Source organism: Zerene cesonia, chromosome 10, assembly GCF_012273895.1.
Source record: "Zerene cesonia ecotype Mississippi chromosome 10, Zerene_cesonia_1.1, whole genome shotgun sequence".
NCBI lineage: Eukaryota > Metazoa > Arthropoda > Insecta > Lepidoptera > Pieridae > Zerene > Zerene cesonia.
In genome coordinates, this window is record NC_052111.1 from 8961222 (window position 1) to 8988713 (window position 27492).

Genomic DNA, 27492 nt, shown 5'->3' on the forward strand with positions numbered 1-27492 from the left:
GTTGCTACGGTTAGGCAAGATACGCAGGTTCGAATCCTGCCTCGTGATCAAATTTTTTCTATTCTTTAAAATTTCTCAAAAAAAAAACAGTCGAACTGACTAACCCCTCCTTTTTATTGTAAATACAATTAAATCTCAGGAACTACTTGTCCGATTTGAAAAATTATTCAATTGTTAGATAGTCCATTTATTGAAGAAGGCTATAGGCTATGTATGAACCACGGAACAGACCGCTTGTTAACAATAATTAAAAAAAATAATAATAATAGAAAAAATTCGATCATGAGGCGGGATTCGGACCCATGCTTCTCGTACAGTGCAAGTGTATTTATGAACGCACCCATTTCTATTATTTTTGCTTTTGGTTCTGTTATCTATGCCTCGTTATGCTAAATGCTAATGTCGTTTTTATTTTGGCCGGTTCTACAAGATGTATTGTGCTTCGAAAATAAATAAAAAAAGTTATGATTATATAATTTATTATTTATATATCATTTATTTATGTTCGCTTAACTCTTTAAAAGTACGCAACGGATTTTGATAGACTCAATAGATACAATGAATCAAGAAGAAGGTTTATATGTATAATATCTATTAAACTACTCCGAATTTAACTCGTGTGTAGCCGGGGACCAAAGCTAGTTTAATATATAAGCGAAAAAAGGATGATATAATGGATAAACACAGAAACAAAATTAAATACAGTTTATTAATGAAAAATACCTAAGGTGCCTTTTTAAGAAATGTATATTATTTATGTAAAATCACATTCATTTAAAATTTATTGTTTTCGAGTTTAACTTTAAATACACAATGTCAAGAAGACATATTGTTCTAAAAGTATTGTTTTGTTATATAATAAGTATTCTTAAGAAGCTATTCTTATTTCAGGTATCAGTTTAGTGGATGAAAACTCTCCCATCGAAGAAACACCTGTTTTGAATCTCGTAGATGGAGTTCAGGTATTTATAACTTTTTTAAGAGTTCTTAATGTAGCTTAAAAAGCCTGTTCTTCTGAATTAAAGTTTTTATTCTTTCTCCAGGTTGCATACAGCATCCCAGTGGACAACAGTACTCCAGAGTCGAGTACAGGCGGTGCTGTGGCCGCGTCAGAGCTATCTCTCGAGGAATTGATGCAGCAGATGAAATCTATGTAAATTTGTATAATTATTTATTGAATTCAGAAATTTTCTCATTTAGAGCATTTGAAATAGCAGTTTTTCTATTCATAAATGTCAATGTTTACGAAAATATAAGTAATTTTTAAATAAATAACAATAAAGAATATAAATTAATATTTTTTTTTTACAAAACAAAGTGAATATAGAACTTTTATCATTCATATTAATTGTAATATACGAAAAAACGATTTTAAGTTGTTAATATGAAATTAATAATATAATGGATGATTTCTCCCAATATCTTTAGTTTCTATTGGCTTTAAAGCATATGACAAATATTATGTCTAGGTTTTAATACTAAAAGTGTTTGCGGAATAAAAAGATTAGTGAACGCTGATATTTAGGCAACATTTTATAACATATACGCTAGAAATATTTGATAAAATTCATTTAGTTTCGTACTAGAATTTTGTGTTTATTTTTATTACTCAATGTAAATTCTGTATTTAAATAAAAAAAATTATAAATTCATAAATTAATCAGCTTATCATGTTGACGAAACATATCTATTGTTGAAAACATGTCAATGTGTGTTCTATGTGACGCTGCGTTAAATGATTCAAGTCACAATTAAGTTAAAATGGCCTAGGTACCATAGTTAATGCTAGTTTTGACAAAAACGCGTTGTGTAAATTATGAGAAATATATATATCATTAATGTATATTATATTTAAATTATTAAAGCTATTGAAGTTATATTAGAAAATTGTAATTATATATGTGCAAGGGATAAATTTTAAATGTTTATGTATGTAATATGTTGATGTTGTTATAGATGAAGATACCTTTACATTTTATATGTTTAACTTCAGGGCATATAGTGGAATATAATATGTGCTTTTAAATTTACCTTTTCCATTACATAGATTCATCGGATAAAGATTCAAATTCAGTTGCAAATGTTAAATGCAATCTAAGAACAAAAATTCATCAAAAACAAAAAAATAATCAAATTATTTTAGTATCCCTTTCCACATTGCAATGAAACTTCGATTTTTGATCATATAATTTTTTAAATTGAATAAACGCATTTATAACACTATATTTCCTAAAGATACAATCATTTCCGTATTTAATTTAAACGTAGTGGTATTTGTAATGAAGTTCTTTTTTATATTTTGAAATTTTATAAATAATATGCTAAGCTTAATTATCTTAATTAGTTTATTGTAAGAAATTTTTATTAAATTTCTTCGGAAATCAGCTGTTTCTTTATTTTATGCGTGATTCTGTTTAATTTTTCCATTATGTTTTTGTTTGGCTGTGGAAGTTCGTTATTCTGAAATACAAATATTGTATCAAGGTATAGTATCAAAATCATTCAGGAATAAAATAAAATTATTTATGTCTAAAATTATATCCATCTCGAAATATCATCTGAAGTTACTTTTATTCATTCAAGTAGCCTTTTTCAAAATTATTTAGTATAAACCAAAGGGTATTTCGATAGAACTATTTAAATCGCAGAAGAAAATATGCCTTTTTTATAAAAGGCTTTCGCTAAATTCATTCAATGAAATAATTGCTTTGAGAAAAGGATATTACGACCGTGTTTCGTGCGTTACTTGGCGGGGGTATTGCCGAGCCCCTAGATATTAAATCTTAATATATATAAATTATGTGTCAGATTGTTTATCCGAGATGGAGTCCTAAATTACTCCACCGATTTTTATCAAATTTGCATACCATATGCAGTTTGATCTTACTTAAAAGATAGTATATTATTTTAATTACGATTAATGACTACCCGGGCGCAGCCAGGGCGTGCAGCTAGTATTAATGAAATAAGCCTACATTCATAGCATGCAAGACGTGTTTCGCTCGCGACAGAATATGTCCGGCAATGCCACTGGAGCACGCCACCTGGTGGGCGAAACTTGACTCACAACTACCCTCTGTTATACGAAAGAGAAATATCACTTCGCCGTCTTCGATTATGTGTTCGAAACTCTGGAATGAAATGAGTTTCGTACACTTTTTGTTCTGGTTTGTTTTTCAGTGTTTTAATGTTATTTAAATTGAAATTAATTTAAATTCAGTATAGTATTACGTGTAGCACTTTTAAATAATAGTTAATTGGTGGGTTAATATATAATATCCATTTGTCAATGGTTGATTAATATTCTCTTCTTCTGGAGGGACTCATAGTCTTTATCTTTAAGCATAAGACATTTTTAAGCATAAGACTAAAATAAACTACCATGACTAATATATAATCTATTCTACTGAATATCTAACAATACTTTTGGGACGTACAAAAAATTAAATTGAAATAAATTCAGATTAACTATCTTACCAAAAACTTAACAATCGGCGTGTCAATAATAAACTCTTTAACATTCAACAAATGCGTGGAAAGGAAGACATGCGGACACCCCTCCCCCCTAAATAAGAGCGTGTTCAGACACGCGGCGAGCAACGAGAGCCCGTCGGACTCTGAAGTGCCTTTACCGAACTCGTCCACTAGAATGAGCGAGTTGGAAACCGATTCTTGCAGAGCTAGCGCCATCTAGCGAAGATTAAGAGACTATTTTTTATTTACTATTTGTATTTTTAAACTAAATATTTTTTATCTATTATTTCTAATTTTACCAGATCATTGAGAAGTGGTGATTTAATTCTAATTTTATAAAATAAATACGTATAACATACTAATTAATTAATTTAAGTATTTGTGTTTTATTTTTATTAACAAAAACGATCACTTTTTCATGAGTGACTCCGAGCCGCAACCTAATTTAAGACGTTGTCACGTCAATAAAGCTTTGTCACCTGTCTAAGGTCTATAAGGAACGCAGACATATGAGCCGCTATGCATTCAGTTGACTGAATCCTGGTGAATATATTGGATACGATACCAATGGTGGCTGATTCCGCTGGCACAAAGCTACCAATATGAGCTAAATATACTATTAGACCTGAAATAAGTAAAAGCAGGGATAACACTGAGTAATATTCCTGTTTTTAGAGTTCCGTACTTCGCTTCAACGTTTTGACATATTTTTAAGAACTTCTTATAAAATCTTTCGCTTATTGTATCTGTGACTAATATAAGAGTAGCTGGAAGACATATATTTAAAGACATTATTCATTAGAATGGGCTTAAACATCATAAAATGGGTGCCTATAAATAACGTAATCGTTATAGATTCAGCCTAAACGCAAAAGTGAGATCGTGAAGTAATTCCTTTACGATCCGCAGTTCAGAAAGATTTTTTATTGGAAATGAGGGCAAGACTTTATTTGGAAATCGTCTAATATAGTACACACCAATTTGTTTCATGTACACCGACTTCCCACTTGCATTAGGTCCAGTCAAGATTTTAACAAAGCCAGCTTCTAGACTACTGTCTGCATCATTTGGTACAAAATTGTCACACGTCGTGAGGTATAAGGGATGCTTTCCTTCTTTTATTTTTATAAGTTTGTCTGAAGTTAACTCGGGGCGTGTGAAATTGAGTTCTTTACATGCTTTCGATATTGCTATAAGACTGTTTTAAAAAAGTTATAACATTACTAGTATGTAGTATGATTTATTTTAAGGACATTTTAAAACTGTCATGATATGAAAATCATTTGATTTTTTGTAAGCCTTTTTCCAGGTAATGATCCTGGTTAGGACTGCAGACAAAGCGCGAAGGTAAAACGTACAAGTCCACAAGTATGTGTGCTTCTTAGAAGGGACTTAATAACTTGATTGCTTAAAAAACCGATCAAGGAAATGAAAGACAAGCATCTGCCTTATGTATCCCTTGTGGGACACCACTTAATAATATCATAGTCATAGAAGGAATCTTTCATACGTAAGAAAATTGGGAAATATAAATTCCTCACCAGTCTAATTCAGCACATTTGTCTATAAGTGCCGCTAACGTGTGCAAATTCTCCAATATAATGGTAGTGAGACGCATCATTATGCGGGTTTCATGGGCCACTATTTCTGGGTAAGTGTCGCCTATTATCGAGTCTAATTCTGTACATAAACGTAGTAAAACAAATAAAATACAAAGTGGTAAAATTAAATTTTTTGTGTTATGAAAAATATTTTTTTTCATATTGCATTAAGTATTGTATTATTATAAATATCGTATCACAGAAAAAGGAATCTTGGTAAATTATTTAAAAACATTATAATAATTTGTGTTTCACCTACCTTCACATCCCTTGCTTTTGTAATGAATGTAATCATTATTCTGAAACTGCAATTAATGTTTAAGGTTATAAAAATTAGTAAACACCTGAAAGGTATTTTACGTTGTCCAACTCTTTAAAGACATAAATAACAGCATCATAAAGCATAAACAGAGAATTATAGAAACTGATAAGTCTCTATAATCTTACCATAAACTTCATATCAGGTAATTCCTTTTGCTCCATAGTAAGGTTATCAGCCCAGGCCTTAACCCCAAGGAGGTAACCCAAATGGGGCATGTACAACATAGTACACTCTTCTATGAAAGTCGGTAAACGGTCCATCTCTACTTTGGCCGTTTCTGACATTAAACCGTGTAGGCTGGCCATTATCTGTTTCTCTTTAATTGAAAAGAACTTGTAATAACAATAACATTCTAATCTTTGAGACTTGTTTTTATAAATATGCATTAAATTTTTTTAACATTTTTTGTAAAGTTTAGTCTTAGCAATTGTTAAAGAGATAAAATCAACAAGGATCTAGCTATTCTTATGAAACGGTGTTGTTAAATTAGATTTTTTTATAATTTTGGACAAGGCGACTTACTCATATCCAAGTCTTGATCGACTCCAGCTTTCACCGTGAATTTTCCTTCCGATTTTGATAAATCAAAATCGATGATTCTATTCATGTATAAGGCCATCTGTTAGCAAAATAAATTGTTGTTTTTCTAGAGACTACAATTACATAAAAGATTAAAGAAAATTAGAAACAATATTGCCTCGTATATTTTGTTTGTATCAAAATTTGCAATTTCTTCTAAATAAGAGCTTGTACGTGCTACAGACTCACACATTTCACTTATCAGCACTGCATTGTAAAGTGTCTGAAATTATATTCAATTGACACATAAAAATGGCGTACATTGATAAGACAGTATTGAAATATATTTATTAGTATTAAAGATATTAATCGTTCTATACATGAAGTGTAAGATAATTCTTGTATTAAAATACTAGTTAATTTTATTAGTTATTTTTGTTAGTTATTATGGAAATTAATCCATCACAATACAAAAATACGGTAACCAACGTTATAAAGGGATTTCCATTGATACGCCTTTGCAGACAACGCTTTTATTTTTGCTAGTATTCCCTGAAATAACACAGCGTTATAAACAACAAAAAAAATGTTTTTTAATTTATTTAAGAAATTGACACAGGAATAACACATACGTTAACATTTTTGATAAATCGTAGCGAAGCACAAATGTTTCTGACAACAGAATCACTCTGTGGTTTCATGAAGAAGGCTATAGCATCTTGGCGCTGTCTCAGCGTAGTGAGATCCTTTGTAGGGTGACGTAATAGTATTCTGTAGATAACAAATAAATAATACAATAGAATTCGAAAAAGGTAAATTACAATGGAATTTATTTGTTGAGACTCAAATGTCTGATTTATCTATTACTGTAATTAGTATTTTCGAAGTAGTTAAGTAGTATGTACGGTCTACATCTTAGAGCTATAAGTTATTTTCAACCGATTCCAAAAAAGGAGGAGATCTCAGAGCTTTCGACTGGGTGCACCGGTATTTATGATTCTTTTTTTAAAAGCTGCTGCCTCCCATGTCCCCTTTAAATTTGGTCTAGTTCTGACAAGAAGTTTTCGTTTTTGTTTTAAATAATTATTCACAGTTGTATAAACAAATGATGAGAACTAATTTTTGGACATTATTTTTCTATAATTTAACCCTTAAACTATAAAATATTCGCTACCTCATCCGTCTATGGCCAACTTTCGAAGAGCATTTGCTAAAAAGTTGGAACAAACTCAGGCCCTCTTTGTTCGAGCCTTGTACCCCTTTCTTGAAGTTGCTCGGATGGGACTGAGTGCTGAATATTTGTAGACCTTTATATGTGTCTTCGTCTATTGTTACTATGTCGGATCTAATAGGATATTTTATATTCTATACTCAAACTCAAAATTCAAACATTTATTTATTCAATGAGACTTCTCTTAGACTCACTTTTAAATCGTCACAACATACTTTTTTAAATTTGTCACAGTAATAGCATCTTGATCTAGATATAGCTTAGGTAGAGAGCCCTAGCACGACCTAAATATCTGTCGTCTGATTATCTCCGTCACATTATAACACTAATAGGTAAGTATTGAACGAAAAGCATTTAGGTATAAACAAGTTCTCAATAGAAAGAAAGGTAAAAAAAACAAAATACAATCAATAAGTAAAGGTAAATCAATTAAGATTAAAAGAAACGAAACAAGGTCAATCGTTGGAGAAATTGAAATTTTTTTGTATCACGGGCTTTATTTCGAATTTATTATAGGAAGCATGAAATACTAAGCATACCCATGTTGATTATAGTCGTTATGAAAAAGAAATGCAAGCTGATTCTTTAATATATTAAAAAGCACAAACAATCGATAATAATTATACCTAAAATTACATTAATATCCTAAGAAAATAACAAACAAGAAAAACTCACAAAGAAATTCTCTTCAAGCCCAAAAACTGTGGTTTGCTGTGCAAATCCATGCACAAGTTAGACCAATTCAGGTCTAGATACCTGAGCAGAGTGCCTAGGGTGTGCACGCTCTGGTTTTGTGAGAAATCCAGGACCGTACGGAGAAACATGGTTCGTTCCTCGTCAGTACAATTTGGGGGTTCGTTGGGTAAGGATAGGGAAAATATACGACGTTTGCATGCTTCGAAATCTATTAATAAAGAAAATGTATGCTTGTTTGTAATGTTACAATAGTGGGATTTTGGTAATAATGCATAAGTATTGTAGAGTATTATTGTTTACGTAATACTAAGAATGATTTTTAATCAGATGCATTTATAACTATGAAGCATACCATATTTATGAAAAATCAACTAATATTAAAAATTTTGTTCGTCCGTTTAGTCTGCTGCTACCAATACTCGTAGTTCTAGACCAATTTTCATGGGTTGAAGATAATATAGGTGTAATTCAATGAATTTTTTTTTATGGAAAGCAATTATAATGGGTTACAAAGACCTGCTTATTGATTTATAATGTTAAATCACAATAAACTCACTGTAATCTTTAGAAGACACAAAAATTAGTTTGCATTTCCCATCAACGTTTGTTTCATCGTCAAAAACGATTCTCTTCACCGCGCTTACAAAAGTCCCCTGACTTTTACTGTCCAGTATTATTTGTATGGGCTCTACTTGGCGGAACAGTGATACGAAAATTTGGTGTTCTGGCGCTCGATCTGATATTTCTTCGAGAATTTGAAGCTATAGTCGTAAAAATAAAAAGATACAACTAGCAACTAATTGATCGAACAAGAAGAATAATAAAACAAATAGAATAGAAATATTGTAACTGCTTAATTCATTTTTTGATTGTAAATCTCACATTCTTATGTAAATGAACGATGAATTAAATCTTTGGAGCTACATGATTTTTGAAGTTGGTTTTTTCGTTATTGTTATATTTTTTTATTATAATATATAATATTATATTATACATAATAATTCCTAAGTCGACTTAGCACTTTTACAAATTATAAATGTTTAAATAGCGTAGCGAAGGACAGAATCCAATGGCAGTTGTTGGACATTCTGAACAAAGTAAAGAGACATTTTACGATTAAACTAATTTAACAAATTAAAACAAATACCTCTCCAGTTTGTAAAGTATAGCTGGCCGCCCCGAGTTTACCTGATTTACAGCTGACGGCGAGCAGGCGCTACAACACGTCCAATCATCTCAATCATGGAAATTAACTATTTATTTAATACTAGCTGCGCCCGCGGTTTCACCCGCGTAAGTCTGTATCCTGTAGGAATATCGGTATAAAAAGTTGCCTATATGTTATTCCAGTAGTCCAGCTGTCTACGTACCAAATTTCATTACAATCGGTTCAGTATTTTGCGTGAAAGAGTAACAAACATGCATCCATTGTAATGATATTGTTAACTTTATTTTATAGTCTATAACATTTCTTATATACGTAGATAGCTGGACAACTGAAATAACACATAGGAAACTTTTTATCCCGATATTCCCACGGTATACAGACTTACACGGGTGCAACCGCGGGGCGCAGCTAGTTGGCTAAATATGTACCACGGGCGAAGCCGGGGTGCATCGCTACTTAGATAATAATATAATTACATGGGAAATAAACTAAACTCAAGTGTAACAACGTATTTTCTTTCTTTCTTAGTAATGCATGAAAATATTACAATCTGATATTTGTTTTGTATACACATTTCTATAATTGCCATAGTAATAATCTAAAATCTATATTAAACAATGCGTGTTGAATATCATTTGAGGTCAGTTAATGTTGAGTATGCGACTAGTACAAACATTTACGTCTACCGTGGCACTATTTAGCGATTAAATCTGTCTTAATATTACCGAGACTAAGGTTCAGTACTGTCCTACTAATATTATAAATGCGAAAGTTTGTAAGGATGTGTGTGTGTTTGTTGCTCTTTCGCGCAAAAACTGCTGAACCGATTGCAATGAAATTTGGTACGTAGACAGCTGGACAACTGGAATAACGTATTGGCAATTTTTTATCCCGATATTCCTACGGGATACGGACTTACGCGTGTGAAACCGCGGGGCGCAGCTTGCATTGAATAAAGATAAAAAATATTGAAAATGTGTAAATTCTATATAAATCAAGTATTTCTTACTTTACGGTTTTTTAACCATGAAACAGACTTTAATTTTAAATTTAACTTGAACAGATTATAACAATAAATACATTTTTATTTTTATTTATTTATAATGCTTTATTGCACAAACTTATACAAAAACAGCAAGAATAAAAAGAAAAAAAAAAGACATCGTTTGTGCAAGAGGCGGCCTTATTGCTTAACAGCAATCTCTGCCAGGCAACCTGGTTGGAAAGGAAATGTACGAAGTTCTGGGATAGTGCAAAAGTAACAAGTATCTAATAATGGAAGGATATATATATATATATATATATATAATAAAAATAAATATTATAAGCAACATAAATACATATATATATACATAATAGTAAATACATATAAAATATATATACGTGTATAAAATATTAATTCATACATAAACATACATACACAAAGAGTGAAACAAGAAAAATAAAGCGAAGAAAAACAATGGCTAGCGACGTCAGCAAGGAATACAAAAGATAGAGAGCACACACACACACTACAGTAGGGAAAAGTAGTGATCTTTTAATAACGTTTTAAAAGAATTCAGCGATTTAGCGCGTCTAATACTCTCAGGTAGAGCATTCCATAGTTGAATAGCTCGGACAGCGAAAGTTTTTACGGTTTTATAAGTTTTTACATGGATATATGATTCATACATGGATGGATTTATGGATGTTTGTTAGTCTTTCACACGAAATCAGCGTATCGCATTTGTATAAAATTTGGTACAGAGAATAGAATATAGTCTGGTACCGAGCGAGCGACGCCGCGGGTTAAGTACAGCTAGTAACTAGATAGTAATTAACATTTACTATTAAATTATACGAAATTACCTCCTCGTTATCTGATTCATCCGTATCTAGGTTTTCGGTATCATTTCTGTTGGGCAAAACATTTTTATTTCTGAAAATACATCATATTTTTAGTTCATATAAAATAATTTTTCACGTTATATTATTTGTAAAGTAAGTACTTTTCTATTTAAAAACAAATAATTCATATAAAAAAATGTTCATGTTTAAATAACATCAATAACGAAAAAAATGTAACAAGTATTAGGTTGAGAAATTTTTGAAGAATCGAAGATAAGAGTATTATGTTAATCAGATATAAATACACACCTTATGCATTTCGAAATAATAAACTGATGAGAAATTTCACTGTTACTGGAGAAAGTAGACTTTGGTGCTACAGATGCAGATGTCGTTTCATTCATTTTAATAAAAAGTCTGTTTGAATGTATTTTGAAAATTAAATTATGTATCAAAGGACGTGGTTATTGGCAGAAATCCGTCAATATATTTCCAAATTTCCCGCTCATTATCTATTAATTTTTTTTTAGAGAAAATGCAATATTATTTTTTAGTACCTAAAGATGATTATAACTGGCCAGAAATAATTGCAAAAAAAAGAAACACTTTTTGCTTTAAATTGACTTTGGTAAATTCAATTTTAAAATGTGTTTATTATTATTATTTAGGTGTAGTTTATAATAATAATTAATTATATGTAGCTTACTAGTAACTTGCTAAAGGTAATAAGGAAAAATAGAAATTTATAAAAATGTTTGAGAATTTTTATATTTATTTTAAAAGGCACTTTGGTACAACTTATAATGACATAAAGAATAGGTATATATTTTTAACATAAAATATATAATTTGATTGTTAATCAAGATAGCAAATGTTCTTAGTAAATAATGGTGAGAGCATTTTTAGTAAAAATAGTAACATTACAAAAAAGTGATGCTCATTATTTCTAATTAATTGTGTTTTTTACGTTTCTAAAAAAACCTAAAATAAATTGGCTAAATTTTTAAACCCTTACAAAAAAAAAAACACTGAGATCAAAGTCGAATATTCTTTCCATTTTCAAAATTTATGAAAAACAATTCGAAGCGAGTACGTGTATCCAAACTTTAGTATAAATTTAACGTTTTTTTTTAAGTTTATATAATTAGCAGATCCTTCTCTTCAGGTGCATCATTGCGCATGTTGACTCTAATATGCCTGAAGACATTGCCGACGGCGTCCATCAATGGTGCCACGGTCACGGCGAGGCAAGCTTGCACGAGCGTGCGGACGGACGCGAAGTAAATCTTTACACAGCGCAAACAGGGGGTCGCGCACCAGATTTGCTATGGAAAATATGTTCTTTAGTTGAAATAGGTTATTTTATGTTACGGTTTCTGATAGTCAAAAGCGAATGTTTACGGTTAATATATTCTTTTTTATAATGGTATTTTCGCTTATTTATTGAGATTTATTGAAAAAGATTAATTACATATTTCGTAAATTTTAAATTTGCGAACAACGGTTACGTTATACAATGAAATGCTATAAAGATTATAAAAAGAGAAAGTCGTGATGTTGTAACAATTCGTACAAACAATCGAACTAAAATATGTCTATCGATAAATATGAAGTAATTTTAAGAGTATATCCAATATGTGGAATCAACAAAAAGCATTTTATAGTATAATATATATTACTGTGGTAGTCGAGCACGCTTCGGCACAAATTGGGCCAGCTCGCACCGGGTAAGTACCACACCCCCACAGAAAACCAGCGTGAAATAATAGCTTGCTATTGTGTTTCGTACGGTGAGTGGGGGAGTCGGAGGCCTATTTCCTTCTCTAAGCCCTTCCCAGTCCATTCCTTCTTTCCATTCATCAATCCTTTCCTCATCCCTTATCCCTTAAAAGTGGGCAGCACATTCTCAGAGGTCTAAGCCTCTGCGAATGTTCATGGGCAGTGGTGATCGTTTACCATCAGGTGAACCACCAGGTCAGTTGCCCGATATGACATTAAAAAAAAAATTAAATATTAATATTATAATAGATTTCATACCTCCGCCTTGGTACAGTGGTAAACGCGTGAGCGTAGAACCGAGAGGTCCTGGGTTCGATTCCCGGTGGGGACCATAAAAAAAAAAAATGTCTCGGTCTGGCAGGACACAGAAGGCTGATCACCTACTTGTCTATAAAGAAAATCGATCAGTGAAACAGATGTATATCATCTGCCCCATACCCCAGTAGGGGACACGGGACTTCACTTAATAGATTTCATACCTCAAAAGCCAAGCACGCAAACCCCACCCCCAGCACCAGAGCGCACGGCGGCGCCACCAGCACAGACAGCACGATGTAGCACCAATTACGAGCGTGCTTAAAACAGCAGTGGCTGATGCGCCACGCTCTTTCCGGACTCCTTACTCCTTCTGGCTCGCCGATCACGTCGTCCCATATGATCTGGTAGATTATACATTCATAACAAAAATGACATAATTTTTTGACTAAAGAAAACATTTTTTGACAAGCTGGAGCTTTGCTTTACTCGCGTGAAGCGCAAACTGATCAAAAAGGAATATGTGTTATTGTCCTAATTTCATCTCTGTACCACAGGTGAAATACTGTCTGTACCAAATTATTCCATTTTGCAAGTCCTTTCGCACTTTGTAATTTATGATGGTAGTGAGATATGATGTAATAAATACTTGATCCATGGTGATATACTTTCTTATAAATCTCATCTAAAATTAAGCTTTTGAATGTTCCGTATGACATATAATGAGGTGTTTATTATCTTCAGAAGTATCAATAGGAATAAGTGGTACAAAAATATCTCACAAATGTTTTTGCTATGTAAATCATATGCTGAATATTAAATTGTGTATGTTCGGAATGGATAAACTCAAGTCAAACTGATTTAAAATTTTATTTGTCCACTTGGGCAGTAGGTATCCATTTGTAGCTAATAACATTATCAGATGTATACAGGTACTTAAAAGTATTGTCAAAGATTAAGATCACTTTTCCTCATCCTTCCCAGTCCATTTCCTCTTTCGAGAGGTCAATCTTATCCTTATTCCTCATCCCTTAAAAGCGGACAGCGCATTTGCGAAGCAATACTTCTAAGCGCTTACCATCAGGCGAACCAGCCCAGCAGCTTCTATTGCCCGCTATGTCATAAAAAAATCTACATATTCTCTTCAATATGCCAATTCTTTTCCACATTATGTACCAATTATAAAAAAAAATCATAACTTTTTCAGCTTTTTTACATAAAACTAATACGCAATTACGAAAACTTCTATGAATATATACGTTCCACGAGTCCACGAGTCATTCGGTATTCAATTAAGCAATAAAGTAATATTAATATACCGTACATGACAGATGACCTTTCAGCTGAATGTGTTAAAAATATTTGACCGCTCGACCAATCCAACGTTCTCACACCCCTTCCTTTAGCGGTCACGCGAGCTTTCTTACAGTTTCTTTGTGAAGTCTCGATCGATGAACTTATGTATTTTATGATAAAGGAACGTTGCTCGTATTTTTGGTAAGGGGTAGGCTTTTATCGCCTAGTGTTACCCGCCTTACTTAATACTGAATTAATTTAATAACTGATTAAGTAATCGTTCAAATCAGATCAAATGGTACTCGTACAACGTATATCTATTATAGTTACATCGGTCATGTCATGCTTTTTTGTGGACAAGCTTCAATTGTGGACATAAATGTACCTTAACAGTAGATTATGCCCACATATTATAAACTTTGATATAATTGATCAATTTGTGGTTTCAATTTGTGAGTCCAGAACCTTCCATTGCGAATGCAAATGTGTTTCCGTCACATGAGGTGTTTTTCATGGACTTAATTTCCATTCTTGCTAACTGCCTTTGTTTGTGTTAATTTGCTTATATTATATACATCGGGCTCTTAAGTATAGATTCGTTTAAAACGTAAGGGCCGAGGTTCGATTACATTAATAAATATAAACATTAAAAAGCTGTTTGTTTACGTAGACTAAGTACGTTTAGAAAATTGAGTGCGAAAGCAGCGAAATAATTAGAAATACACTAAACTAAGTACAAAACATCTTTATTTTATGTAGGCAACATTATGAAATGGAAATGGTTTTAATTAGATACCTGTATTTGTCATAATTTTCAACAGGTGTTATAAAGCAAAACATGAATGATCGACGGCGATTAATTTTATCAAATCGTTTGCTAATCCTACTTCCTACTAATAATGTGTGTATGTTGCTCTTTCACGCAAAAACTACTGAACCGATTGCAATGAAATTTGGTACGTAGACAGGTGGACAACTGGAATAACATATAGGCAAATTTTTATCCCGATATTCCTACGGGATACGGACCTACGCCGTACGCGAGTGAAACCGCGGGGCGCAGCTAGTTACTAATACATAGTTTAGAAATTAATAAAAGCTCGTACAAAAAAACATTTAAACACTTAAAAAGTTAAACCAATTCTATTACAAACGTGGTTTCGTAATTGGCCAGCAATCCGCTTCGAAGGCACCGTTATAATAAACCAAGACATGCAGGTTCTATCTTACGTTTCGCAGTTTCAAAGAAGTAGCAGTAGAAGTAGTATATCAATTTAAAGAATACTTCTTGTATATAAGTCGATACCATCATATCCTTGTTGTTTTTTACCACCAAATTTCGATTACAATAATATTTGTAGTCAATAAACATACAATTACCTGTACATGCTGATTCAGATTATTGGGATCTCTATCCTCCAGTTCCTCCCGTACTCCGCTATTCGGCTTTGACACCTCCATCACTTGCACCCTCACCGGAGTATCAGCAACCAGCACTGGTGGTGCTGAACCCGGCTCCGGTATATCGGGCAACAGCGTGACTGATACGCGACAATGTCAAAAAATCGGCAATACCGAACAGTGTAACCGCGGCTTTAGAGGGATTTAATAATCTGTGACTTTTAAAAATTGTAATGACATGACAGCCGCCAAAATTTTTCTAAATTTGAAATTTAGAAAATAGCTTTTATTGTCTGTTTAATTTGAATGTTATATTTGCAATTTGTGTTAAATCTGAATTATGTGTTTGGACGTAAAAGCTAGTTATGAATAGAAATATGTGTAACTAAATTCGCGTGCTATCAACACAGTTTGTAAGCTCACTACTGAAAGTTATTATCAATCCTTTCAGTATAAGCTATGCTATCCAGAGCCAGCGAGCGGACTGATAAAGACAAATATTAAATTTTGCATTATGGTATACAGAAACTGATTTATGTTTTTGAAAGATTTACAGTATAAGTATAGCGAGTTCTATTATAAATATTGATAAAAAATATATCAGTGTACTTTCCATAATATTCCATGATCAAAACAAATAAATTTCACCTATGACTTATCCAATCTTCTCTTTACCTACTTCCTATGTACGTTATTAGTTTAGATGGTTTAGATTTATGTCTGAGTGTGTAATATTTCATCTTATATACTGGACGCGTTGCTTTAAATAAAGTGGTCTGCGCATGCGTGGCGACTTTAATTCAAAAGCCTAGCACTGCATTTTTATTCATAGCTCTTTCAAAATTACTATGTAGGGTATTCTAATTTAAATTTTAAATTGTTGTTTTAAAAGTCGAAAGTTCAGTGAACTGAAGCACATAAATTAAAGAAAAATATTAGGTTTCTTCTTAATATTCCATTTCCATATTCGGTAACTGTAGGTATCTATTATCTAATTATTTCAGGTAAACAATTTTTGAGATAGTATTTGCTTGTGTTTGATTTTACGCGAGTATTATACATTTAGAAATTAAAAACTTTTTAACGGATTTTAAACGCGATTTATTTTCAGTCTTTCCGTGACCACGCTCGCTGTAAAGTGTTCGAAACGTCGGGTTAATAATATAATGAATAAATCGCGTTTAAAATCCATTAAAAAGATTTTAATTTCTAAATTTTTGAGATATCAGCTGTAAAGAAATACACAAATGCCAATTGTACTGTATTTTCTTGTTGCTACCAAAACACCAAATAAAGAAAATTTAAATTCGCCATTTTTCGTAATTTTCGGCAAATAAAAGCATTGAGTGCAAATTTACTAAACGCCTTTCCTTTTATAAAATATTTATTAGGTTTTTTGACCAAAGGACTAAAATACAAGACAATGTTAAATTGATGAAAAAATATACAAAAATTCTACCTTGCTCGTAAATAAAAACACAGAATATCTTGTAAATACATGTATTTCTGGTCTTATACAATTACAGCTATATACATTCACCGTGATATAATTATACAAGTTATACGATTGATACTTATTGTATACCGTTGAGCTTATGTGGTTTATGGTATAAAACATAGGCAGTCTTAATATAATCATTATTATTGCACCTGCATTCTGGTCATTGATAAGAACACAACAACTAGCAACGTTCTAAATACAATGTATCAATTATGGTATTAATAATTCTCGTCTACAAAAGAGGTAAGACGTCCCTGGAGGAGAAGGAGGGGGAGGTACCATGCCAAATTATAAAATGGTACCAAATGACTGAATGAAAATGAAATGAATTCTATCCAACACGCCTTGCGCATATTTAACCGACTTAAAAAAATGCGGTTCTCAATTCGACTGTGTTTGTTATCTTATAACTTTCTACCGAGTGAACTTATCATGTGGTCCCAGTTCTGACTTTACTAGATCTAGACCTTAGTTTATGTAAAAAGATATTTAAAATTGAACGTGGTGTAATCATTTAATAAGTAATTGTAAAGTTATTTGATTAATACAATTAAAGAAAACAGTTTGTTATACCATAATCGATCAAAATGGAATTGGTCACATTTGACCTGGACGCATGGTCATTATCGCATGGATATTTATCGTTTTATGACCCCTTTCGTGTTGCCAGTCGCTATATAATTGGATAGTTGCAATAGTAAATACACAAACGTGGAAACTCGAAGGTATTTTTATTTAGAACTCTTGAATAAACAAGTCAAATCAAACATACTTTTTTTTTTTTAATTTCCACGTTGATTGTATCGACTTCTGTATTATATTCTATGTTATTTAATTGATCCTTCTGAGCATTACACAATTCTTTAAATGCTGAATTTCCCGAAATATAATATTAATCTGATTATGAAATTGGTGATGATATTTATGAGGCAACTTTCAACAAATATTGATTTTTACAAATGACCACATCTATTTCAATAAGTATAATAAGAAATATGGTATATCGTCTAAAAATAATGGTATCTAAGTAATAAAAAATATACAACCTTATTATTATATAAGAAAAGATTACAGCGAATAATTTAATTAGCACCGTAAATTAAGAATTAGTTATTTATTAATATGTTTAAAGCTTCAGTACTTTTGCTTCAATTGACGTCGATTGCATTGTATAAATCAGTAAGTAACAGTAAAGAAAACTTAATTATATATCAAATTATACATCAGCTTAAGAATAACTTACGATACTTAATATTATAATCTCTCCAAATATTTTATGCTATAACTATAACATTTCATTAATAATAAGAGATTGAAGAATATAATTACAAAACATTAGTTTGAACACAGTCTAAATAGTTCTATTGCTAAGTGCAAGTTAACATAGCACCAAATTTTGGCGGTTTTTTGTCTCGTATTAAAATCAGGTTAGAAAAACAAAAAGATAATTACTAACTGACCAATTTGTAACTTGTGAAACTTCACTATAAACATAATACGTAATGATTCTGGCGTAGTCGAGTATAAATAATATATATGTTCGTTTTTTGTTTGTGTTCTCATTTATGGAAACCGATTTTGACATGTCAAATGTTTTTAACTTCAAATATTTTTAGTAGAAAGTTTGTTTAATATTTCGCCAGTTGCCATCTATAAGACTTGACATGGATTAATTTTATTTCACAAACGGTATCGGTAAATCATGACAAAATTAAGAATTATGCAAAAAAGACCTGCGACGCCGACAGCCCTATTATGTCGTAAACTAAAAAGGTATACTGGCCAGTCACAAACAGCATCTATGTTATTTTTTTTAACAACATTTGTTTTTTTTTATTAAATGTTTTTAGACTCAGTACGTAATGTGGTTTAGAACAAACTCGAATATTTTTTATCGAATGGCGACACTAGCGCGCGCTGGTCGGGTCGGTCGCAATGTTGGTACAATTATTGGCTCTTCAATGTCTTCTTTTGTGGTTTCACTGAAAATGAATATTATGATACATATGTAAATTGTATATTGGGTAGAAATGACTTGTAGTGTTGAAATGTAAGCACAGTGGTTATTTTTCATATATTATAAGCGTATAATGTAGAAACATTTACGTTACTATTTCATCCTACGCCGGTAACAGTTTTGCAGTCCTGAATTCTAGAAGTTTTGCATTTTTAGGGCAAACCTCCCAGTTTGTCCGTATAGGACACATCTACAACTTCAATACTTTTTACAGTCCTGATAAATAAGTGGAAAAAGTTTACTACTGAATTCGTCAATTGAATCTTTCTCTTTGATTAATTATTTGACATTAATTTTTACCTAAAAGATTTATTAAGTCTGGCACCGTTTAAGATAACATTTTGCTTTTTTTTGTCAAATTATTAAAGTACTTTTTATACTCATCAAAAGGGATCAATCTGGTCTGTTTTTCAAGCAATAATTCAAATTAAAATGATTTATATCGGAGGACAAGGAGGAAGTGACACCTTCCATTGGAGTTAAATTGCTTAACTTAAGCGTCTACAAACTGTTAGGCTAATTACGGAAGCACTCACCTTATTTTGGAAAAGGCAGTTAGTTATATCTACTCATACTCCATCACCACCTTGAGAGAAATAACCATTGTTAATACAAACTAAACATGCTTATACTAGTCTTAAACCAACAATACTTTATCTGAAATATTCTGCATCAATTTTAACTTCATCCGGAACGTAAAAAATTAAGAGATAAATTACGAATTTTCTCTAAGCAAAATTGGATTCATGCACACTAGGGGATATATTAAATTCAGGGCTTTCCATGCAAATAAAAATTCAAATTTAATAAAACTATTCTTTATTTAAAGCACTGAGATTTCTCGTTACCTTTGGTGTCTCCCAAGTACCAAAAGATTCTTGTATTGAAAAAATTAGTTCTTAGAATCTTTTTTTCAATACAATATTCCTCCAGTACATCTAGTCATGCAAAATTTCTAATAATAATTGTTTTCGAAAAGTTTCTACATATTTGATTCAGAAATATCTACCAAACTTTCGCAATAAAGTTACTTTCAACGACATTTATTTCGTGTTAGTAATTTCTCCATTGTTTTGAAGCGTTTGTGCTTTATAATTTCCTACGTTACTGTCCTTTTGTAACGCGAAAAGACGTTTCGCAGTAGAGATTACACATAGATCATATTTGATTATAAATCAGTATCACGTACTATTGTTTCACTCCAAGGTTAAACCCTACACGCGTTATCTTTATTGTAATTTGAACCAGAGCACGTTTGTGCGTGATTTACAGTTCAAGAACAGTGATATCTCTTCGAGGTGTTTTTGACCTGACGTTAGTAAATCTTAAGCTGTTAGTCATGAATCGCGATGGTAAGACTACAGAAATTTTCAAAGATGGTGTATTCCTGATGCCGATACAACAATAAACTAAAAAAAATTGAAGTTGACTCGGGCATATATTGGATGAGTGACTATTTTTTTTTGCAGTTTCTCTTTAAATTTGTTCGACACACAGAAGAGGCGAATATTTGAAGTTTTTCAAATATATGCCTCTTCTACAAACGGTTAGCTAATTTTGGTCGGTTCCCATAACAAAACAAAGTACTTTAACCTACGCTTACCAGACGAACAGGTCCTCTTACAAATTACCTGATTTTAATAGGCTGTCGCAGCGATATCTCCGAGCCGGAGGTGGAAGGCGAGCGCGTGGCGAGCAGGCGCGGCGGCCGCGGCGTGCACGGCGACTGCGGGGAGCGGCCCGAGCGGGGGGAGCGCGGGGAGCGCCCGCCCAGCGCGAACTCCAGCCGGTAGTTGTCGGAGCGCGGGCTGCCGCTGAATGTGGAGCCTTCTACACCTGCGATCATCGACTCATAAGTACTATACATGCCATGAAAAATTAATCAAAACACAACTACACATAAAACACGCGTACAGATACAATTTTTTTTATAGCGGGCACCTGAGCTGGTGGTTCGCCTGATGGTAAACGATCACCACCGCCCATAAACATTCGCAGAAGCTCAGACCTTTGAGAATGCGCTACCCGCTTTTAAGGGATAAGGGATAAGGGATAAGGAAAGGATTGATGACAGGAAAGAAGGAATGGACTGGAAAGGGCTTGGAGAAGGAAATAGGGTCCTTACGAAACACAATAGCAAGCTTAGAAATTAAAAACTTTTGTAACGGATTTTAAACGCGATTTATTCATTATATTATTAACCCGACGTTTCGAACACTTTACAGCGAGCGTGGTCACGAGGAGACTGTCATTTGAGACTGACATTTAGAAAAATACTCCACATACCAACTGCGGAAAAATAGGTGGAGGTAGTTCACAAACAACAATTTTTGTATGACCTTCAAGACATATAACATCTCAGTCTTACAAGATCTTACGTTGCGAGTTGAGTGCGAACTTATTTGACAACGTTTCGTGTGGATCTTTTTCCGTGTGTGGTACGATAGCACTGCGCTTACGCCATCTGTGAGAAATTACATGACCATTTATTTGCATTACGCCTGTCCCACTTGGATATACCGGGATAAAAATTACATCAAGAACACTCCTGAATAGGGTAGTAAAAGTAGTTAAAGGTTATTGTTAATATCCTCCCGATACACACTCGTTTTATACCTGGTATCTACAATTCACATACTAATAATATTCTTTCCTTTGAACCTTCCCTGGACTATTATAAATAAAATTTGCTAAAATCAACAAAATCGGCTCGGCCATTTTCTTCATAAAACTGATTCCTCTAAAACCGAAGCTTGTTTTTTTAGCGGTAAAAAAAGACTCTTTACAGACAGAGTTACTTTTTCATTTATAATATTACAAGGATACTAGGGTCTACATAGTAGAAACTACGGATGTACAAAAGGGTTAGCATAAAATGTATGGCACTGTGACAAGGTCAGTGTGAATTCTTTTAATGCATCACCACTGTTCCTGACTCACTGTTTAGGTGCGGTTGGTAATTACTAGCTATCAACTACATTTCTAATGAAAGCACTCATTGAATATATTAATGATACCTATTTATACATTGTAATAATTATAAAATGGTAAAAGTTTCGTTTTTAAAACATCGACACATGTTTGGAAATATTCTTAAAAATATTACGATAAAAATGTGTTTTTTATTAATAATTGGCAAGTACAGAATTGAAATTTATAAACTTGAAATGATTGACTTACTAAAAGTGTCTGCTATCAGAGATGATATGGAAGTTATATTATTATAACTTATTATCCTGTTATATCATCTGTAGATGATGTTGACGCCTCCTTGGTACAGTGGTAAACGCGTGAGCGTAGAACCGAGGGGTCCTGGGTTCGATTCCCGGTGGGGACAATAAAAAAAAATGTCTCGGTCTGGCAGGACACAGAAGGCTGATCATCTACTTGTCCATAAAGAAAAATCGATCAGTGAAACAGATGTATATCATCTGCCCCATGCCCCAGTAGGGGACACGGGACTTCACTTTTCATCTGTAGATAAATTGTTACGAAAATATCAACATAAAAAGCACCTAGAGAACGGCTGTACAATGTACAACGATAATACAAATTATTAATACTAAATAATAAATATTCAATTGAAACAGCCTCATCTGGCATTTGTTTCATAAAGCCACGAGTTGCCCTCGAGACAAGGAAAATATCAATTATATTTAATAATTTATCATCCACACTCACAAATAATAAGACTTGATAATCAAATCACGTACTCATACAGTAATATGGGCTGGCGGCCTCGACATCGCCTCATGTGGGACATACATTTGATTTGCATTCATTGACCCTTTTTTGCATGTGTTCAGTAGGAGATAATTTTAATTTATGTAAATGCTGCTTTGCTTGGTATATAAGTATTCATCGATAGTATTTTTTATGAGTTACTTTATGTAATTGTAGTAAATACTAGCGGTTTTACCCCCCCTAGTACCTGATGATATATCGCCTAATGCCTTCCACAATAAATGAGCTATTTAACAATGAAAGATTTTTTTAAATAGGACCAGAGGTTAGTGCCTTCAACCAACCAAACAAATAAAACTTTCAGCTTTATAATATTATTATACATAACATTTTTATAGCAAGGAACTAGAACTAGAATAACATTCATCTATTTTATATGTTTAATTATTTATTGTGTGTACAAGTGGCGACGTAAAGCTGAAAATCGGGCTGAATGGCGTGCCTTAGGAGAGGCCTATATCCAACAGTGGACAGAAAGGCTGAAGAGAGAGAGAGACAGAGAGAGAGAGAGAGAGAGAGAGAGAGAGAGAGAGAGAGAGGGAGAGAGAGAAAGGGAGAGAGAGAGAGGGAGAGAGAGAGAAAACTATTTATTTGAAATGTGTCGGTTACCGTGCGCGTGCGCGTGCGGGTGGTGCGAGAGCGGCATGCGCGCGCAGGCGGGCGGGTGCGCGTGCGCGAGCGGCGGCGCGAGCGGCGCCGCGCTCCAGTCGCGGTACACGCGCCGCCCCGCGCCCGCGCCGCCCGTGCGCCACTCCGACAGCTCCACGCTGAGGACCTGGAGCGGGATGACCAGTTATTTGTTATGCTAGAGCTGGTTGTCGAGTCATCAGGGAACACACAGAAGATCTTGGTAGGATAAGTAAGAAGAAACGGGCTTCCGGCTCCCACTTTTATACTCCAACCTTCACTACTCTCACGGAACTCACAGTAGCGTTAGAATTATACTTATAACTAATAACATTTAATAACAATCCTTATTTGCCTTCACAAATCATTAAACAACTGAGTAGTATAAACGTTGTGAAGGACTACTGTCTGAAATAGGTCGTAAGAAGACCTTAGGAATAGGATCGTCGTAGGAATAGGTACAAAGAATTAAGTGAGAAAAATAACACTTGAAATAAATTTCACAGAAGGACGATATAAAACTGAATCGATGCTGTATAGGAAATTAAAACCAAGTAACCTATACGAGAGAACAGATTTAACCATTGATTATGCATAGATTGTTCTTGATAAACGCAAACATTTACCGAGTTACTCTCAGAGTCATCACTACTCAATCTTATAATGTAGATCTCTCAAATTATAAAAACTCATCGAAAATAACTCACCGGTGTGGAACTCTTGCTCCGGCCACTGATATCAGATCCATTGCTTGTTCTATTCTTATCTCGATTCCTCTCCGGAGACTCGCGGCAGGAACCATCGGGATCGTCGCGAGACTGGAAAAATGCGAAATCAGTAATTTATAATAATTTTATGCTATATCGACAAGAGGAGTTCATTGTGTCGGTAGCTCAAAACTTAAATGCGCGTATGAGACTGTTCTTAAGATATTTATCAGTAAGAAACATTTTAAACCCTCTGTGTAGGGTCTATAGGGACAGTTGAAAGCTTATAGTTTAATATAAATTACTGACAAATTAATGAAGGTATAAAAGGCAAATATTATATCGGCAGAAGCTGTTTCCAAAATACAATAATTCCCTATATAATCCAATATCCACATTCAAGAAAACGTGGCCTATATGGGCAAGCCGGTGTAATACATATGTTGTTAAACATCTTTTTATGCATACAAATATTTAATACAAACAAACCAAGCAAGTGGCTCACATTTAATTTAATTAAAATGCCTACCTTCTGATGGTTTGAGGTCGGCATGCTGTTAGCGCCGCTGCTGACGAGGCGCAGTTGTTGTCTTATATTCGCCTTCTCTCTCGCACGCTTGCGTTGGAACTCTTCTTCTACCCTGTAATATACCATAGATATGGTAAGAATACATGAATATAACCCTAATAGGAGGCCAGTGTCCCAGCTGTGGGAACATATATGATGATGATGATATGAATATATCATATATAGGTAATAATGATTCGATCGTTGCGGTATGATAAGTATGCAGCATAAGCAGTATTTAAACAATTTTCAAAATTTGCGTTCCGTTGTCTAGACTGCAAAACAGTGTTGATATATTATGCTATTATTCTTTTTCCCCCTTTTTTTGTAACTAGTATTACTACACAAGTCCTTACTAAAGACACTTACTAAAGACGTTTCATATGTCCGAAATTTTTAGTTGTTCAATTGAAATCCAGCTTCTACAAGTTAAGCCATTTTTATATTTCCTTTTTTTTCTTTTTTTTTATGTCATAGCGGGCAACTGAGCTGGTGGTTCGCCTGATGGTAAACGATCACCACCGCCCATGAACATTCGCAGAGGCCTCTGAGAATGCGCTGCTCGCTTTTAAGGGACAAGGGGTAGGGAAAGGATTGTCGACTGGAAAGAGGGAATGGACTGGGAAGGGCTAGAGGAAGGAAATAGGCCTCCGGCTCCCCCACTCACCCTACGAAACACAATAGCAAGCTATTATTTGACGCCGGTTTTCTGTGGGGGTGTGGTACTTCCCCGGTGCGAGCTGGCCCAATTCGTGCCGAAGCATGCTCGACTCCCACAATAAAATAAAATCCTTCCTTTTCTTTGGAGACTCACCTCCTCATTGCTTCCAGCTCGGTTTTCCTCTGCTGCTCCTTCAGATCTGCCTCCTTGGACAGCTTCTCAGCAAGTCGCCGCCTTTCCAATTGCCTGACTGTCGATTGGAACGTGAACCGCTTGCTTCGGGGCTGCGGGTTCGAGCGCTGTGCAGGGAAGACTTTTATTAATTTATATATTTATGTAACTATGTAAATTGAGAAAAAAGGTCTTATATATCTATGTTTAATTTATTATAAGTATGTTTAGTTTGTTTATTGTTCGTTAACGGGCAAACAACTGAACGGATTTTAATACGATTTTGAATAATGTCTTAACATATTTTCACAAAATAAGAGATGGATAGAATTTTACTACCCCGATCAAGTGAATATAAATAAATAAAAAAATTGTAAATTTATAATAAGCTGCTAATCTATTAAATATCAGTCAGTAATTATCATCAGATCAGCAAGTCAATTAGTGTCAACACAACAAAACACAATAGACACGCTAAAACGTTACTGCATATACCAAGTGTGGTTACTATCTTTTGTGTGGGTTTATTATAATATGGCATTTGGAGCGTGCGAATGGGATAGGATCTAATGATCAGACCTGGTTTCCTTACGAGTGATTTGGAGACGAGATGACCTTTCGCTGTGGAGATGTCACGCTTCGAAGTTTTCGAGGGAAATATACATTTTAGATTGAACGCCTGTTCAGTATTAGGTGACGTAAGAAACAATTATATTATTAGAAATCGGAAGCGTACAGCAGTTGTTTTTTCGTAGTTATATATTTCATAAAGATTTCGATTATAATTTCAAATTTCATTCAAGTTCCAAGTTTAACCTTGCGCCTAACAGTAGGTAAGACGGATATTTTTATCATATACAACACAATAACGTGACTATAAACTATGTATGCATTGTACACAAAAACGTGGCTATTATATTAACGAAATAAACCCACAATGCAATTTTCAAATAGTGTGAATATTATTTAATATAACAAAGGCGCAATGGAAAGCAGATGATTAAAATCTGGGGCATCCTTGCGCAAGCGGCCTCACTGGATGCGTGGTTCCTTTTGTTTAGATTCGTTAATTACTGTGTATGTAATTCAAATGCATGGTTAACAATCTGATTGACTAGGATAAGTGAGTGCCCTGCACTCGTAGAAGTTGCTTAAAAGGTTTACAATTGATGATTGAAGCGTCAGAGTGCGTAGTTGGCGGGAATTTCTTTAATTACATCAATTTAATTAAGTTGTTTATGAAATGGGAAATACCATTTAAAAGTTATTTAAAACGACTTTAAAAGTCTATTTGCTGATACTCTCGGCAGTTAACGGTGATCTACAATGTCTGTCCGGAAGTCTTAACACAAATATAATATATTTTATCCAACCATATTATTGCTATCAAGGAAAACGCATCTTTACGTGACACGCGTGGAGGAATTCCGCCTAACGATTTCCCGGTGAAATATCTTAATAACGATCTAATTTAACACTATTAGTTCCATGTGAATCGCGATCATCATCATCATCGGCCATCTATGTTGTGTATGATTCGAAACAATAGTAAGTATATAATGTATGATAATGTACGTATCGAAAATTATACACTTATATACAAACGTTGGCTGCGGACAAGTTGTTGATAAAACAAACAATTTAAATATTTTATTGGACTTGGTTGAAATTGCAGTTGGCGACTCTTCGGCATTCAATTTCTAAATAAAATCTGTCAAAGTATTTAAAAATAAAAAACCAATCATTTATAATCTATACTAATATTAAAAAGCTGAAGCATTTGTTTGAACGCACTAATCGCAGAAACTACTGGTTCGATTTGAAAGATTATTTCAGTGTTAGACAGCCTATTTATTGAGGAAGGCTATACTTAGTCTGGCCATAAATACTGTTACACTTAATTATAAAAAAATATTACATTTGAATT

The 27492-nt window shown here is 33.5% G+C and overlaps 4 protein-coding genes across 7 annotated transcripts in view; 1 reads left to right on the top strand and 3 right to left on the bottom strand.

The window, feature by feature from the left end:
* The window catches only part of LOC119829654 (ubiquitin-like modifier-activating enzyme 5), a 7418-nt gene extending 5292 nt beyond the window's left edge, over nt 1-2126 (top strand). The window contains exons 8-9 of the mRNA XM_038352271.1: nt 892-962; nt 1044-2126. Of these exons, the coding sequence (XP_038208199.1) occupies nt 892-962; nt 1044-1157 (185 nt within the window). The 3' untranslated portion in view covers nt 1158-2126. The remainder of the gene's footprint in view (nt 1-891; nt 963-1043) is intronic.
* Nucleotides 2127-2455: 329 nt separating this feature from the next.
* Nucleotides 2456-11242, bottom strand: LOC119829409 (mutS protein homolog 5-like). The gene is made up of 18 exons (XM_038351889.1): nt 11148-11242; nt 10860-10929; nt 8991-9059; nt 8400-8604; nt 7823-8051; nt 7091-7261; nt 6549-6687; nt 6406-6468; nt 6095-6199; nt 5920-6016; nt 5523-5713; nt 5335-5380; nt 5016-5154; nt 4452-4672; nt 3954-4099; nt 3478-3690; nt 3074-3131; nt 2456-2460 (listed from the first exon to the last, which is right to left on the bottom strand). The coding sequence occupies exons 1-18, from the start codon at nt 11240-11242 to the stop codon at nt 2456-2458; spliced, it is 2262 nt and encodes a 753-aa protein (XP_038207817.1).
* A 732-nt stretch (nt 11243-11974) lies between these two features.
* On the bottom strand, nt 11975-15991 carry LOC119829668 (caveolin-3-like). The gene is made up of 3 exons (XM_038352286.1): nt 15549-15991; nt 13097-13276; nt 11975-12163 (listed from the first exon to the last, which is right to left on the bottom strand). The coding sequence occupies exons 1-3, from the start codon at nt 15627-15629 to the stop codon at nt 11975-11977; spliced, it is 450 nt and encodes a 149-aa protein (XP_038208214.1). The 5' UTR covers nt 15630-15991.
* A 1064-nt stretch (nt 15992-17055) lies between these two features.
* LOC119829270 overlaps nt 17056-27492 on the bottom strand; it is a 90648-nt gene continuing 80211 nt past the window's right edge. For 3 of the 4 annotated variants that reach the window (XM_038351696.1, XM_038351694.1, XM_038351695.1), the window contains 6 exons: nt 25548-25693; nt 24695-24806; nt 24166-24276; nt 23441-23606; nt 20719-20923; nt 17056-19052 (listed from right to left, as the gene is read on the bottom strand). In XM_038351696.1, coding sequence (XP_038207624.1) covers nt 18962-19052; nt 20719-20923; nt 23441-23606; nt 24166-24276; nt 24695-24806; nt 25548-25693 — 831 coding nt within the window. In that variant the 3' untranslated portion in view covers nt 17056-18961. Of the gene's footprint in view, nt 19053-19623; nt 19674-20718; nt 20924-23440; nt 23607-24165; nt 24277-24694; nt 24807-25547; nt 25694-27492 lie in introns of all 4 variants that reach the window. The other variant, XM_038351698.1, reaches the window with a different exon arrangement.